Source organism: Benincasa hispida, chromosome 10 (assembly GCF_027475165.1).
Source record: "Benincasa hispida cultivar pf3 chromosome 10, pf3_genome.v1.1, whole genome shotgun sequence".
Classification (NCBI taxonomy): domain Eukaryota; kingdom Viridiplantae; phylum Streptophyta; class Magnoliopsida; order Cucurbitales; family Cucurbitaceae; genus Benincasa; species Benincasa hispida.
In genome coordinates, this window is record NC_143487.1 from 46,716,456 (window position 1) to 46,734,890 (window position 18,435).

Here is an 18,435-nt window from a genome sequence, read left to right on the forward strand (position 1 = left end):
TTTTTGAGCAAGATTTTGGTTGATCTAGTTTGATTACCCATTTGGATTTTGGGTTAAAAATTCATTATCTCTATATTTGGAATCCAGATCCAAGATTGGAGTACTTCGGAGTGCGCAATGTGCTGTTTAGCAGATTCGAGTTCGTTTGACAAGTATTTTTGGTAAGCATTGTGACCCTTGTTGTTGATTGTTAGGTAACTTTTGGTTGTTGGACTGATGGAGAGTTTGGTTTTAGTTTCTCGAAGGTTCCAAGTCGTTGTCCTTTAGGTTCTAAAATCTGCTAAGAGGAAATTTTGAGTCGAAATCTCGCGAGTGTTGGTTGATCAAGTTTCGTTGGGTAAGTTCATTGGTGATCCCTAAATTTAATTTGTATGTATGGATCTTAGTTCCAAGAATTTAAAATTTTTGTTATGTTCTGTATTAAGGGACTTAGTTCAGGGGTTTTTGGTTGGAGATCATTAGCATGGATTAAAAAAATCAGAATTTGATTTCGAGGTAAGTAATCTTACCACTGGAACTGCCCACGGGCCAGGCTTTAGTTGTATGCTAGCATGATAAGTGTATGTTATGGTAAATGTTAGCATGTTGATTAATAGTATGACCTGAATCAAAGTATGTTCTGGCACAAATTCTGATTTGTTTACATACACACCTAAGTGCTTGATCGTTAGTATGTGTTTTCATATGTCGATGTCTGATCTGCTGGTGTTGAGGCATACTTGTATGTTGTGGATTTATGATATAAGTTATACATGGATGATGTATAATATGTTATTAAGAATTATGTGTATGTGATGCAGACATGGTATCAAGGATTTTTATGTATGTTTTAAAACCGTACAATGTTGAATCATAGCACGTTAAGACTGTGTGAATATCCTCATTGATTAGTTAGATGCTCACCAGTTTGTGTTTCCTTCGGGATTCACCAGTTTGTGTTTCCTTCGGGATTCACCAGTTTGTGTTTCCTTCGGGATTCACCAGTTTTGTGTTTCCTTCGGGATTCACCAGTTTTGTATTTCCTTCGGGATTCACCAGTTTTGTGTTTCCTTCGGGATTCACCAGTTTTGTGTTTCCTTCGGGATGCACCAATTTTGTGTTTCCTCCGGGATTCACCAGTTTTATGTTTCCTTCGGAATTCACCAGTTTTGTGTTTCCTTCGGGATTCACCAGTTTTGTAGGCATACTTAACTACAATAGGATAGAACTCAGTCTCTTATCTGTTACATGTATTTATGTGCCATATGTGGGTATCTAGAGGACATAGATGCCTAGCCTGACCCCAGTGGTGGGACTACTTACTGAGTATTTCATACTCATTCTTTCTTATGTTGATGTTTCAGGTAAGGGTAGAGATGCACCAGCGATGGCACAGCAGAATTCATGATCGAGCCACTGGGAATAGTTTTTATGCTTCTGCATCATGAGATTTAGAGTTCTTTTCATGTTTCTCTTAATGTTTAGTTTTGATGTTTGAAACTTATTATTAAGAATTGTTTTTCATATGTATTTATTAACCTTTATGATTTATGGGTACCCTATTATTGTTTTTAACAATTGCATTTAATAAATGTCTTTTGAACTTCTCTTGTTTTAATTAGCATTTATTTCAAATAACTGAGCGTCGTTTTAAATTCTTTGCATGCATTTATTTTAGTAATGGCCTTACCTAAGTCCTAAGGGGTCGGGTCGTTACAGTTGGTATCAGAGCCCATATTTTGGGTTCTGTAGACTGACTTACTACATAAGTCTAGATTGTCCATATGGCCCATGACCGGATTCCTCGTCATCGCCAGGTACGTCTTATCAATTACAAGTTTTATGATAGTTGTGCATTAAAATATTTGTTTGGCTTAAATGCACCAGTTATGTTTGAATGCTAGGTTAGTGACTCGTTAGAAGTTATTATAAGAGGATTATTAGGTACGACACTACAAAAGGAGAAAAGTAAAATAGAGTAAATTATGAGGCCACTTGGTACTAGTTAATCTCATAAAAATTATGTTAGGAACGAACAAATATACGCCTCGGTTCAGATATGCTAAAGATTGATGAAACTATGTAGAGTTATGACAATTTAGGAATGAAGGTATTTAAATGTTTAAGGCAATGAATAAAATTGTCGAGACAAGAATTGATCAAGGACTAATGTTATGTTTTTGTGTTGGATAGTGCAATCGATGGTAGCATAAATCCACAGGCCAGTACTCAAGTATAAGGTTAAAAAAAAATTATGAATAAGAAGGAAAAGAAAAAGAGTCTATAAATTTATTGAAGGTTTGGAGGTATTAAGAACCCAACATTTCGAGAAGAATTTTAGAAAGGATTCATAAGTCATAATCATTTGGGTAATACTACGACTTGATGGAGTGGGCAAAGTATATGTGATGATATGAAGAATTCTTTTGGAATATCTAGCTAAGTTGATATTGTTTAAGAAAGTCAAAATAGTTAGGCATGAGTTTGGACTTAAAAGGGATAAAAGCAAGGTGTTATTTGTTTGGATTATTTTAGAGTACCTAGATTAAATTCATAGCGTTATTGTGATGAGGAGATCCAAGTTGGGCAACTTTGAACAAACAAAAGTCTTTCGGAGTCTAAAAGCATGAAAATTGGCAAAGGAGAATTCTACAAGATGGAAATTCTTAGTGAGAGATATAAGATTTATGGAGGAGTTAAGTAAAATATAATTTAGTAAAGAGATTATGTTCCAATTGGACAGTGGAAAAAAAAAGTGTCTTGAATTTAGTGGTTTTATCAAAGATAAGTGTAAAGGAGAGAGAAGTATCCAAGGAAGTTTACTTTTTGGAAAGAGAAAGGAATTTATGTGTTCGAAACTCCTAGTTAGGTATGGTTTGAAGGCTTGATAAGAAGGGTTACAAGGAATTTGTTTTGGTGTAAAAGAAGAATACCTCATTATCATGTGGAACTTGAGGACAATATGTGTTAGATGGAAAGATAGCTTAGGTAAGTGATTGGTATGGAACTTTGTTTTAACACAAGAATCTATTACCGAAATAGAAGGTTAAGAAGGGATAAGTTAAAATGGAGTTATTAGTAACAGTAGATGATCGAGAACTATTGACATGGTATGTTAAAGCTTCATTAATTAAGAGGTAAATCATTGAGGGCATTGGTAAGATTTAAGGGATTTTGAGTTTGTGTGCTAGTTGGAAACATGAACTAGAAAGACCATCAAGTTGATTGAGAAAAGAAAATAATCCAACTCGAGATAGACAATAATAGTATATGCACAAAAGTAAGTAAGTTGGATCTTCCAATATAACCATTGGTGTAAGGGATAGACTTGGCAATAAAGTTGAGTTGATAGTAAGAAGTTACTAAAAGTGGGTTTGGAGTATTACAAGATAGTATGTATTCTCTTGCATAGACAATGAGTTAACTAGCTTTAGGGAGTACGAGTAATCTAAGCTAGGATTTATGAATCAAGAAGGTTTTATCGTTAAAAAAAATGACTTCAAGGATCAATTACGGTTATTACGAGGTTATGAAAATGTGTTATCAATTGACTGGCGCTTTAGCAACCAGGGACATCAAAACCTCATTTTCAAAAGGAATTTTAGACTCATCCACAACAGGGTCTAAGTAATGATATGTGATTGTTTTAAAGCTAAAGAATAATATGAGGATTGGCTCAAGCAAGTTGTATAGCCCATGACAGTATAGAGCCTTATGAGGGGTTTCTCATGAATGTGAGGCTTAATTAGATAGAGTTATTCTTGGACATGTAGACCCTAAGAAAGTCATCACAGTCAGTGCTTCTAGAGTAGAAGCAGTTGACCAGTTTTGTTCTGGTACGTATCTTCAGATGACGCATTATATAGTATGACCAGTTTCTTCACTGCACATATAAAGTTTTCCCAGTGACAAAATGGTAAGTTCAAATGTATGTTTTTAGTGGATATGACTTTCTTAACTTCATGACCATTTTCACAGTTCTCAACTCGGACGTGTAGAAGTGTTGTTGATTTTCAACATCTTAAGTTTCATAGTTATTTATGGAAGGGGTTGTTACACCTCTTTTGGTACTAGTTTTAGCTATGTCAAACGATGAACCTCGTTTTGCATCTAGCTTTTTTGAAGAGTCTTCAATTAGCATTAGGTACTCGATTGGATTTTGGTACAATTGTTTTTCACCAATAGACTGATGGTCAAATAGAACGTCTGAATCAGATATTGGAAGATATGTTGTGCGCTTGTGCACTAGAGTTTTCAGGGAGTTGGGACTCTCACCTGTATTTAATGGAATTCACATATAATAATAGCTATCAGCCTGCCACTGGCACATTGCCATTTGAGGCCCTATATGGAAAAAGTTGCAAGTCTCCAGTATGCCAAGGTGAGGTTGGTGAGAGGAAGTTGTTAGGACCTGAATTGGTGCAGAACACGAATGAGGCATTACAGAAGATCAGGGCTCGTATGCAACAATCTCATAGCAGACAGAAAAGTTATGCCGATGTAAGACGTAAGGACTTGGAATTTGAGATTGGTGTGAAAGTGTTCTTAAAGGTGACACCCATGAAAGGTATTATGAGGTTTGGCAGGAAAGGGATGCTGAGTCTGACGTTCATTAGGCCTTTCGAGGTCTTGGAGTAAATTGGCCCCGTAGTTTACCGTTTGGCTTTGCCCCCAGCATTGTCTTCAGTTCATAATGTATTCCATGTTTCGATGCTAAGGAAGTATGTGACAGATCCATCCCACGTAGTCGACTATGAGCCCTTGCGATTGAATGATAACTTGAGCTACGAGGAGAAGCCCATAGAGATCCTTGCCAAAGAAGTTAAGACATTGCGCCATCGGGAAATTGCTTTTATGAAAGTTCTATGGCAGAACCACCAGTTCAGGGAATCCACCTGGGAGTAAGAGGATAGGATGAAGGCCTAGTACCCGGAGCATTTTTCAAGGATGAACTTTCGAGGACGAAAGTTCTTTGAGAGGAGAAGAATGTAACATCCCACACCTTTTTATTTATTTATTAATAATGTAAAACTTTTCCTTTTTCAGTAATTGTCCTTAGTTGAAGGGCATGTTTGAAATTTTGAATTTAAATTATAAGTGCGAGGATTTAAGTGTTGTGTGGAAATTATTCAAAAATTATTCAATTTGAAAAGTTATGGCAGGAATTAATTATTTTTGGAAAAAGAAAATGAATTAAATAGTATAAAGTGGGTTAAGGAAAGGATTTAATTAGAGTTATACTATTTTTCTTTTATTATTATTATTATTATTATTATTATTATTATTGATAAAATTGTTATTGAAATTGTAATCTTGAATCCAATAAACAAAGGTCCTGAGGCATTTAATGTAGTTTGAACTTTATGTAGTGACATAAATGTAGATCAAGTTCAAATATATAGCCAAAATAGTCTATAGTATATGAATAAGGTTGGGCGCCTTGTTTTGGTGACACTATGGACGCGACCCACTTTGTAGTTAGTACAAACGATGTGATCCAAAATCGTTCATGTGGAGACATGAAAGTGGGGCATCCTATGTAAAGAGTGTGTATAAGATTGAACCATGAAATAGTCACTTTTTACGTTCTAAATGTCGTTTTATGTATAAAACTAACTATTTCGTTAATTAATGACCTACGTAACTTAATCTTAATCCTGAGCTAACTATGAACTCCTGTTCACTCGGAATTATCCTTAGATCTGCATAGATGAAGGCAGCTCATTATCGCTGGCCCAATAAGCCTCCCATTTCAGGGGTAAGATCGGGTGGATAGCTGGGAACATAGGGTGCAAGACGGAATTCACTCCTACCCGTTATAGGGATAGTAGATAGGTTTTTCTCTTTAGTACTGAATCCAGGTCTTGAACAAGGGGCCCCACCCTCTCCTTGGCCCGAGAGGGATTCGGTTTATCGGTTGGACCTTAAACCAATTGTTTATTAGAGGATCAGTGGAACTTAAGGAATAAGATGTAGTCTCAGGGGTAAAACGGTTTTTATGATCCAGTCGAGATTACGAACAACCTATGAAGAATTAGCTTACTAATCATGGTTATATCAAATGGACACAAATATATCTATAGTGAGGGGAGTGCAACTATGTGACTATAGTGGACTGACCCGTTAGTTAACAAATGTAGATTAACTCTGTCTAAAGAGTTTATCCAGCTAATCTCGGATCATTGGAGCCCACGATCTATAGGTCCATTAGGTTCCCCTACTAGCTCATATGGAATAAACTTAAAATAGTATGATAGAATAATTCGAATTGTTTGAATTAGGTGAAGAGAGAGAAACCGAAAGTATATGTGATATAGTAGTTAGGTTTTTAGTTTATAGATACTGCTTTAATATTTAAATGTGATTTAAATATCAAGAATATGAATACGTTCATATTCGGAAACTCGGAAATAAAGGAAATGGTCAAAGATGTAAAAAGTCAAAGAGTTGACTTTTGACTTTGAAAAGTCAAACTTTGACCAACCTTATATTCAAATGTGATTTGAATTTCGAGAAAATGAATGCAGATTCATGCTCGGAAGGTCAAAATTAGTCAACATGGAAAAAATCATAAAAAAATCAAAATGTTGACTTTTCGGTCAAAATTTCACTTTGACAAAATGACTATTTTTCCCTTTGACTAAAGTTAGTGGGAAAATCCAAACTTTTGTTGGATAATTCTACTAACAAAATAGTGGGCTAGATGTTGGCTTATAGTGGAGACATTAAGCCCACTTAGATAGTGGATTCTAGGTGTTGGATTTTTATGAATTGATTTCATGCAATTTTTTGCATGGTCTTTTTCTATAAATATGAGTTTTAAATTTGGATTAAAACTTTTGCCCATTTTTGCAAAAATTAGTTTTTTAAAATTTGGGCTGGAAAAATCACATTTTTGGAGAAAAATTTTCAACCCAAACCCAACCCAAAATTCCATTTCTTTTTCCATCTCTTTCTTTCTCTCTCGAGTTCTTCATTCATCGGGTCCCACAACCCGATTCTGAGTCCAAAGGATAGTAGGTCAACTCTAATGGTGGTCCGGAAGAGTTTGGGTCGAGATTCAGCGAGGAAAAGCGTTTTTCGGGAGCTTCAAAGGTTGTATGCTATCTATTTTAATTTACTGTTTTTTCCTTCAATTGCATGTTTTTTTCCTTTAAATTAAAAGCAATCAGAGTGTAATTAGATCCTTATTCCGCTGCGTATATCTCATGTTCCATAATTCTTATCCTTAGAGGTTCCAGAAAAAGAAGTTAGATGAGCAATTTTCTAAGTTTCTAGGGATATTTAAGAAATTGCATATTAATATTCCTTTAATTGAAGCTTTAGCATAGATACCTAATTATGCCAAATTCATAAAGATATTTTGTCAAAGAAAAAGAAACTTGAACAGTATGAGATAATTGGTTTTAGAGAGGAATGGAGTGTCATCCTACAAAAGAAACTTCCTTCGAAATTAAAAGATCCAGGGAGTTTTACTATTCCTTGTCCTATTGCTCTCTTACTGTTAAGAGAGCCTTAAGTGATTTAGGTGCTTCTATTCATCTTATGTCTCTATCTGTTTACAGAAAGCTTAGACTGAAGGAAGTGAAGCCTACCACAATCTCCTTACAAATGCTGATAGATCTTCAGCATATCTACGAGGGATAGTTGAGGATGTGCTTGTCAAGGTGGGCCAATTTATTTTTCATGCAGTCTTTGTGGTTCTGTACATGGAGGAAGACTCTGAAATCCCCATCATCTTGGGAAAACCTTTCTTAGCCACAGAAAGAGCACGAATTGATGTTGAGGAAGGTAAATTAACTTTTAGAGTCAATAAAGATAAGATAACTTTTGGCATTTATCTATCCCTCAAGTGAAGGATCTTATTGAAGGGAACTTTGAGCGGAAGCGAAATCGTCCCAAATCCCATTTTTTATAGAATGAAATTTTTACAGAAAAAGAAAAAAAAATTATGTATTTACATAAATTATAACATGTTTTAAAAAAAGGTTTTATAAACCATTATCTTTGAAAACAGATCTTCAAGAATCCCTTAAACTAGAAATGGACACTACCACGATGGCGACCTTAGTATTCTCAAGTAAAAAACTTAGGAGTGGTGGGCTCTAGCTATATTGAAATGAGAGAATGAATTGTGAGAAGAGAGGAGGAAGAGGAATTGTGATTGATCTCTAAGAACAACTCTCTCACATAATGTTTTTGTCTCTTTCAGTGAAGAATGAGACTCCCTCCTTTCAAAAGCCAAAAATCACCAACCACCCACTTACATGGGTGGAGAGAAAAAAGAGGGTTAACTCCCTCCCTAATTTAAATAAATTAATTTTAATATATAAAATAATAAAATTAATTTATATATAAAAAATTAATATATATATATATATATAAATACGATAACTAATTTATCATGATATATATATTAAACTACATGTTATATCAAATATAACTTATAACTTATAGTTTTAATATTGTATCCCTTACAATATAATATATAGTTCCTTTTCTCTCTCATATGAAATTTAATATAAATATTTAAAAATTATGAATCCAATTCATATAATTAATATTTGAATCTTATTCACATATTTATTTCCTCTATCAAATGCTATAATGTATCAAATACATTACAATAATTATATCGTATATAATTAAAATAACTTAATTATATCATATATAATTAAATCCTTTTATTAATTTGAACAATTCAAATTAATCCAAAAATTGATTCTTATTTAATCCTATTGAGCTACCAAGGTAACTTCATGGATCTATAGTTTGAAGCTCCAACGGTACATGAATAATGAATCAAACTCTTTAATTAGATTATTCACTATCCGTTAACTGTCATACACTCCACTAAAAACCGACAGCTGCATCTTCACACCATAGATATATTTCTGTGTCCACTGGATGTAACCAATCAATAGTACGATGACTCTTCACAAATTGCTCGTAAGAACAACTAGTCCAAAATTACTGTTTTGCCCCTATAGTTACATCTAACTCCTAAAGTATCATTGATCCCTCTAATGAACAATAGATCATAGTCCAACTATGATTAAATCTCTCTTGGGCCAAGAGAGAGTGTGGCATCACATTGTTCAAGCCTTGGAATCAGTCCTTAAAAAAGCAATTTATCTACTTACCTCGACCTCCGGGAAGGAGTGAATTCCTTCTTGTGTAGCTGTGTTCCCAGCTCTTCAATCAAACGAATCCTAAAAATGGTAGACTTATTGAGTCGACAATTTGGCCTCTCTCACTCATACAAATAAAAGGACCGCCCTCATAGACAGGAGTTCACAGCTTACTCAGGATTCATTCATGTTACCTATGGTCATCTTGGTGAAATGTAAGTCTCTATTATGAACAACGTTATATGATGAGACTAAACATTTCGTGGTCCGTTCTTATACAAACTCCTTTGTATAGAATATCCCAACTCACATGTGTATACATGAATGATCATGATCAGATTATTTGTAGTAGAACAATTGTAACACTTACAAAGCGACCATACTCATAGTGTCACAAGGATAAGGTACCCAGCCTTATCCATCTACTACAGACCATTTAGGTTATCATTTAAACATAATCCACCTGTATGTCTCTACATACATGTTTAAGCTACAAGATAACCTTGGATGTTAGTTTATTGGTTTGTGGTTAATGCAACAAAAATATGGAATAAAATATCACATATTTTATTAAATAAACAATGACTTTGTACAAAACCTTACAAACGATAGAATCTGATGAGATTTAGGGCATCAACCCCAACATCAAGAGCTTTAATGAGGTAAGTACATGTCATAGGATATGTAACAAAGATGAGAACCCTATTAAGCATGCTTTTGTATTACCTCCTATGCCATCTTTATATGAGTAGGATTGATTAAATTTGTTGATTTCAGTGGCGATGATAGTATGATTGTTAACCCTCTGATTGGTTGTTATGATAAGTTATCTTTTAGGTATGGATATGATACTTTGATCTCAGGATGTGGAAGCATGGATGAGAGATCTAGACCATCATGGGATACGACGTGAAGAATGAGTTCAATTTAGCTAAGAGACATTAAACCAAACGCTTATTGGAAGGCAACCCAATATTTTTACTGCTTTCTTTATTATTTTTTTCTTTAGTTGTTTTCTTTAAAAAAAATTAGAGAGTCACTCATTTTTTCTCATATTTTTTAAGGTCTAATTCAATACAAAAGGTTCTCTTTCCACTAGCTTGATTGGTGGACTCCTGCACACTCCTAGGCTTGTTTTTCTGCGCTCTATTCTTTTTTACATTGAGGACAACGCAAATTTCTAAATTTGGGGTGTGAGGTGTCCCTTGTACTTTTGTGTTTGTTTGTTTATCCTGTTATGTGTGTTTATTTATGTGTTTATCCTGCTATGCATGTTATTTTGAAATTTAAAGAATATTTTAAAATTTTTAACATGAGTTGAAGAGATTTGATTAATTCTTTGTTATTTGTTGTTGATGTTGATTGTCCATGATGAGAGTTGATTATGCATGTTGAATGACTCATAATGGAGATAAGATCGCAATATCTTGAAGTATGATCTATCTATGTCCCACTTTGAGTCTTCTATATCATGAGCACGTAGTCACTTTGATTTAGAAATGTTAACTAAAAGTAGAATCATGTTTAGTTTATTTGGTTGCCACCTCGAAAGGCCCCACCGGTTGTAGAGTTGATGACATGATAGTTTGTAATTTTAGATTAAGAGGGAAGAAAATAATATTTTGTTAGCCTAAAAAAAGTGTATACTCATGTGTTTAAAAGAAAGATTCTATTTTATGCTTTCAAACTTGTAATGTGTATGCATAGATGGGGGTAAAAAGAGCTACATTCCTGTGATTAGTTAGAACACCTGGGAATTAACTAGGTACGATTTCCTGCAGTGAGTGTGTGAAAGCTAGTATCCCTAGATAAAATGATGCAAGTTTTAAAACCCAGGATTCTAACTAAGGCACCTTAGTAGACATATTACTTTCTTGAAATGTGTGGATACTTGATGATTGGTGCATGAGCTAGAGTAGGGGGAAACTAGAGAAGTTTTCTTGAACCTAACTTTAGTTTATGAGTTTTAAATTGACTATGACTTGCACACACACATGGGAGATGATTAAATTTGGCCATGGACGACCATAACGATAGCCTTGTTTGAATATTTCTGCTTGAGTTCTCAACTGACTATTCTCTAAGGCATGAATCGCTAGCACACTTACTTAGAATTTTTCTTTTCTCTTGTTTATTCTTTGCTCGGGACTAGCAAAATCATAAGTTGGCTTGGTGAAACACACACAAAATGTTCGTTATTTACCTTAGATTTAGGACGGTTTTGTTGGATTTTATGTCCCAAAACTCGTAGTTTGTAATATCATATTCTTGTTCAATAAAGCTGTTATTGAAAATATTTAGTAAAAATTAAATTATATATTCATGAATTCAATAAACTAAGGATCCAAAGCTATTAAGTTTAAGTTTGAACTTTATGCAGTGACATAAATGTGGATCAAGTTCAAATATATAACCAAAATGGTCTATAGTATATGAATAAGATTGGGCGCCTTATTCTGGGGACACTATGGATGTGGCCTATTTTTGTTAGATTTTATGTCCTAAAACTCGTAGTTTATAAATTGTTAAACATATTCTGTTTTGTTTTTCGATAAAATTATTATTGAAATTGTAATCTTGAATCCAATAAACTAAGGTCTTGAGGCTATTTAATGTAGACTTGAACTTTATGTGATGACATAAAACATAGATTAAGTTCGAGTATATAGTCTAAAATGGTATATAGTATAGGGATAAGATTGGGCGCCTTGTTCTGGGGACACTATGGATACGGCCCACTTTGTAGTTAGTACAAATGATGTGATCCTGAATCATTCATATAGAGATACGTGAGTGGGGGTATCCTATGCAATGAGTTTGTATAAGACTGGACCACGACTTAGTCACTTTTGCTTTATAACACCGTTTACTGTATAAAACTGACTAATTCAAATTTAATGACCTAGGTAACTCGATCTCAATCCTGAGCTAACTATGAACTTCTGTTTATTCGGGATTATCCTTAGATCTACATGGGTGAGAGTAGCTCAACTGCGCTGGCTCAATAAGCTTCCCATTTCAAGGGTAAGACCGGGTAAATAGCAGGGGACATAGGGTGCAAGACAGACTTCACTCCTACTCGTCTCTAAGGGTAATAGATAGGTTGTTCCCTTAAGTACTGACTTCAGAATAAGAACAAGGGGCCCCACCATCTCACTAGGCTGAGAGAGACTCGATTTGTTGGTTGGACCACAAATCAATTGTTCTTTAGAGGTTTAATGGGATTGAAGGAACAAGAAGTGTTCTCAGGGATAAAACGGTATTTTGACCCAGCCAATACCACGAACAACATGTGAAAGATTGACTTACTGGTTATGGTTATATCAGATGGACAGAAATATATCTACAGTGAGGGCCCGAAGGGAGTGCAACTACGGGATTTTAGTGGAATGACCCGTTAGTTAACAAATGTTGATTAATTAGGTTAAAAAGTTTTACCAGTTAATCTCGGATTGTTGGAGCCCATGATCTATAGGTCCATTAGGACCCCCTGCTAGCTCATATGGATTAAACTTAGAACAATATGTTGGATTAATTCGAATTGTTCGAATTAGGAAAAGGGATTAAAACCGACAAGTATATGCGATTTCACCATCGTTTTTTATGGCGCTCAATGTCCAAATGTGATTTAAATTTTGAAAATATGAATGCGGATTCATGTTCGGGAGGTCAAAATTAGTCAAGATGGTTAAAACTGTAAAAAGTCAAAGGGTTGACTTTTTCACTAGGGAAAGTCGAATTTTGACTTTGACCAAATGAAAAAAAGACCATTTTGCCCTTGACTAGAGTTAGTGGAATTATCCAACATTTTTGTTGGATAATCCCACTAACTTAAGTGGACTATGTGTAAACATTATAGAACGACACATAGCCCACTTTGGTTTAGTGCTTTGTGAGTTGTTGATCTTTGGTGAGTTTTATAAAAAGAAGTTTTCTTTTGAAATAAACTTCTTCTTTTCTCCTTTAAGCAAGCTGATTTTTTATAATTTTGGTTTCCAAAATTCTCACCAAAAATTCCCTTTTTCTCACATTAACCTTGAACCACTATTTCTTCCCCTTTTCATTCATTCATTCACCGGGTCCCACAACCCGGTTCTGAGTCCAGAGAATAGCGGGTAAACTCTAGTGGTGGTCCGGAAGAGTTCGGGTCGAGATTCAACGAGAAAAAGTATTTTTCGGGAGCTACAAAGGTTGTATTATATCCCTTTTGTTTTTTTCCTATATTTGCATGCTATTTTCCTTTTAATTAGAAGCAATTACAGTGTAATTAAATCCTTATTCTGCTGTGTATGTCTCGTGTTCCATAAATTTTGTAGTTAGTACAAATAATATGATCCTAAACCGTTCATGTGGAGACATGAAAGTGGAGGCATCCTATGTAAAGAGTTTACATAAGACTGAACCATGAAATAGTCACTTTTTACGTTCTAAACACCGTTTATGTATAAAATTGACTATTTCGTTAATTGATGACCTAGGTAACTTAATCTTAATCCTGAGCTAACTACGAACTCTTGTTCACTCGGAATTATCCTTAGATCTACATAGGTGAGGGCAGCTCATTATCGCTGGCCCGATAAGCCTCCCATTTTAGGGGTAAGATCAAGTGGATAGCTGGGAACATAGGGTACAAGACGAAATTCACTTCTACCCGTTATAGGGATAGTAGATAGGTTGTTCCCTTTAGTACTGAATCCAGGTCTTGAACAAGGAGTCCCACCCTCTCCATGGCCCGAGAGGGGTTCGGTTTAAAGGTTGGATCTTAAACCAATTGTTCATTGGAGGATCAGTGGAACTTAAGGAATAAGATGTAGTCTTTGGCGATTTTTATGACCCAGCCGAGATTACGAACAACCTGTGAAGGATTAGCTTACTAATCATGGTTATATCATATAGACACAAATATATCTATAGTGAGGGGAGTGCAACTACGGGACTATAGTGGAATGACCCGTTAGTTAGCAAATGTTGATTAGCTTCGTCTAAAAGAGTTTAGTCAGCTAATCTCGGATCGTTGGTGCCCATGATCTATAGGTTCATTAGGTTCCCTTACTAGCTCATATGAAATAAACTTAAAATAGTATGATAGAGTGATTCGAATTGTTTGAATTAGATGAAGAGAGAGAAACCGACAAGTATATGTAATATAATGTTCAGTTTTCAGTTTAGAAATACATCTTTAGTGATTAAATGTGATTTAAATATCAAGAATATGAATACGTTCATATTCGGAAGCTCGAAAATAATGGAAATGGTCAAAGATTTAAAAAGTCAAAGAATTGACTTTTGACTTTGAAAAGTTAAATTTTGACCGGCCTTATATTCAAATGTCATTTAAATTTCGAGAAAATGAATACAAATTCATGCTCGGGAGGTCAAAATTAGTCAACATGGAAAAAATCATAAAAAGTCAAAATGTTGACTTTTCAGTCAAAATTTGACTTTGACAAAATGACCATTTTGCCCTTTGACTAAAGTTAGTTGGAAAATTCAAACTTTTTGTTGGATAATTCCACTAACAAGATAGTGGGTTAGGTGTTGGCTTATAGTGGAGACATCAAACCCATTTAGATAGTGGATTTTAAGGTATTGGGTTTTTATGAATTTGTTTCATGCAATTTTTGCATGGTTTTTTTCTATAAATTTGGGCTTTCAATTTGGATAGAGGACTTTTGATAATTTTGCCAAAATTAATTTCTAAATTGGTATGGAAAAAATTACCATTTTTTAGAAATATCAAAACCCAAACCCAACCCAAATATATATATATATATATATATATCTCCTATTTCGATCTCTTTCTCTCTCTCGATTTCTTCATCCATCAGGTCCCACAATCCGTTTCTGAGTCCAAAGGATAGTAGATTAGCTCTAGTGGTTGCCCGATTCGTATTCGGGCAGAGGTAGAAGTGTTTCGAGAGCTTCAAAGGTAATATTTCAAAAAACCCTAATTAATTAATTTAGGGTTGTATGTTTTTTTTTTGTGTAATTAGAGTAAAATCGGTCCTCAATTTTGTTGCTCATGCCTATTTTTCTATCAATGGTATCAGAGCATGTTTTAATTTTACTCAATTTCATGTGGTGGGTATCAATTTATTAGATAAAATTGAGATTGGAAACTAAAATGGTTTTTAGATTTTAGCAATTAAATTAAGTTTTTTTTGTAGTATTAATTTGTAATTGCTCACATGTTTATGAGCATTAATGTGTGGAAAAGGGTCTGTAAATTCGCTAGAATCATTAGAGTTGAAATTAGGTTGTAATTGATCGGTTCCGGGAAAGAAGACAGCTTCAATTTTGGAGAAAATTGGCTCATAGACCCGAAATTGCCACCAGACCCTAGACAATGCTCCCAGACCCGACCCGTTGCCCGGATCCGACTCGTGCGCTCTGCCCGCTTTAGTCGACCCGCGTTCCAGTATCCATTTACCGCCCCTGCAAGTGTTGACCAGCCGGTCCAGACGGTTTGGACCGGTTCTGTTGAGCCGGTTTGACCGGTTCAACCTAGTTTTTGGAGTCTTTGGGCCGGTTCGAGAGTTTTTTGGCCGATTCGAGTTGATTCAAAAGTATTTGAAGCTGGTTCAAGAGCGGTATTTTGTACTACACCAAATTATTATTGTAATAATTTAGTTGTTGGCTTAATTTAAAAGCCAAAACCAATCAATTTTAAGGTATTTAATTAATTATGCATGTTGATGTATGATAACTTGTAGAAATACAAGTTATTTTTGCTCTTAAGTTGGAACAACTAAGGTTTTTAATGATAGATTCTCCTCATTTTTAGAAGAATCGCATGGATTTATTCAAACATTAGCAAACTCATGCAAAAGAAGTTTTATTACTAAATATCATGGCACTAACGCATTGTATTGCAGGATTTCAACGCAAGGATTAACGCTAATGCATTAGACAAGTGTCGTAGGAAAAGCTCTAACGCATGGGCCATGCGTCGGAGGGAGTTCAACACAGAGAAGATTCATTGCTCTAAGTTGATTGTGTCACATCACCACTTGCAAGTATGGGCACCTGCAGCAGGCGGCGTCTGAAAAGCTTCCACGCAGTAGGCAGCGTCTGAAAAGCTTCCGAGAGTCAGACGGCTAATCAGGACTTTAATGCTGCCCATTCACCAAGTGGATGTGACCAACACCAATAAATAGATGAAGTCCCTCCAGAGTTAAGAAGTTCGGAAATTATAAAAATCCTTACTCTCTGTATATTGTAGTTATAATCCTAGTTCTGTAGAGGCTGTGCTGTGGTGCTAGAGGATCAGAAGGGTTGAGAATCATCACCACCGCCGGTCAGGGAGTGGAGGAAGCTAATCTTGAGAAAGACATTTCATCCAATACCTAAACAAGTGATTGTACGCAATGAGATTAAGCCAAAGAAATACAAGAGATTGTATTCTTTGGCTTGACTCAGTTTCCTTCTTCTCATTTATAACTTTCATTCCATTTGATTAAATATTGCTTTTGTAAAAACTCTCTGTTTCTTTATAAAATTCATGTGTTTGATCCATCATACTTGCCATTGTTTATTTCTTGTTTATGTTGAATGCATTAATACTTTATGCACAACTTCATTCTAAAGCTCAAGCCAACTTAACAAATTTGTAAAAGCATCTTTAACTTAAATTGTTCGAAAGAATAACTAAGTTGCATTAAGTAGGACACCTAGTACAGCTAGAGATAGACTTACTGGTGTGTATTGCATTTTGTGTTAGACGCACGCATCCCAGAGATAGGCTTTGTATGTTATTCGCATTAAGAAATGTTGAATGAAGTCTGACGCATAAAAAAAGATAAGCAAACCATCCCATCTCATTCACATCACATCCTAGTTGTGTATACTCGTCTTAGATCGATGCGTCCACTTACATTAAACTTCATTCTCACATGATCCATCACTAACTACTCAACTTTTTTGCATCTCTTGTACAGGCACGGTAATTTAGTGTAAATAACACATTCCTCACATTTATTTAGGAAAACCCTACAGTATATATAACGCAAGGTCTGCGTTTGGTTAACTGAATCCCTGAGTTCGACCCTGGACTTACCAGGAACCTAAATTAGATTTATACTTGGATCTGGTTTAGGAAAACTTGAACGTCATTAGAAGGAGTTGTGTGCGTTCTGTTGCATATATCTGACGCCCCAATGCGTTACAATTACTTAAACGTATCAAAGCATAAACGCATCACTTATACTTAAAACTATTTCTTCCAATTTATTTTATACAAAATACTCCTAGAGCGAATCACGATAGCAACGAACAATGTATGTTTTAATTATTTTTTGAATCTTGTTGTGCATATACTATATAGATTAGAAATCCCACCATAGATTAACACGTACATGCATTTGATATATGCTATAATTGTTGTAATGTATATAGTATGCATGTTAAGTTTTTTTTAATATAAAGTGTTATATTAAAGCATGATCATTGATGTATGATTCTAGAGTTATAATGGTTATAATTTTTTTTTTATAATTGTTATAAAATGACCTAGACTTTAAAATCTATAACAAAGGTAAAAGTTGCATGCTCACTTAGGATTAAATTGGTGTAATTTTAATCGGCTTTTCTAAAGAGTTAGAATAGGTTGATTACTTGTTAAACAAAGAGTTATTTACTTACCTAGGGGGATCTTGTCTAAGGTTGGGGGTTCTTAAAATGACGGTTTACAAAACACCTCCTACCTGGAGATCAAACTGGCGTCTAAGTCAAATAACCCTGTTTTAATGAGCATGCATGAGAGATGTGAGGTAATAAAATTTGTTTATCACCTAGACATCATAGGTTAAAATCCAATATAAGAGTTATACATGGATCTATCACCTAGACTTAGAATATATTTAATTTAGCCGAAATATATTTCTAAGTTCTTTTTATACCCTAAATCGTTATAGAACACTTCAACTAGAGAGAAGTAGTGTACTTTTAGCTCTAGCGTCCCTAAGAGTTCACATCGTGAGGTCCATGCAGGGCTTTGGGTTGTGCTTAGGAGCAGACTCCCTTCGAAGAGTGTTTGCATGGATCAATATCAAGGTGAATAAGGGAAGTAGTTCATAGTAAATGGGTGAGGGTTATGTAACAACATATCCTACAGTCTCTTCCATTAGGTCGCACCGTGAGATTCCTATAATGCGCCTGCATGTCTACCATGTAGCGACCTTTCCCTTTGGAGGGTTGTATTATAGGATTCAAAACACCAAGAACTCCAAATCTGGATAGGCTCTCTTAGATCAGTTTTCATATTGACTTTCCACTTTCGGGAGCAAGTTGATTTTGGTCTCTAAAATCCAAAAATAGAATGTTACAC

The 18,435-nt window shown here is 34.9% G+C and overlaps 1 protein-coding gene across 1 annotated transcript; it reads left to right on the forward strand.

Moving 5' to 3' along the window:
• Positions 1 to 4,263: 4,263 nt before the first annotated feature.
• LOC150033405 (uncharacterized) lies at positions 4,264 to 4,884 on the forward strand. Its single transcript, XM_090306398.1, has 2 exons — positions 4,264 to 4,520; positions 4,698 to 4,884. The coding sequence occupies exons 1-2, from the start codon at positions 4,264 to 4,266 to the stop codon at positions 4,882 to 4,884; spliced, it is 444 nt and encodes a 147-aa protein (XP_090162524.1).
• The last annotated feature ends 13,551 nt before the right edge of the window (positions 4,885 to 18,435 follow it).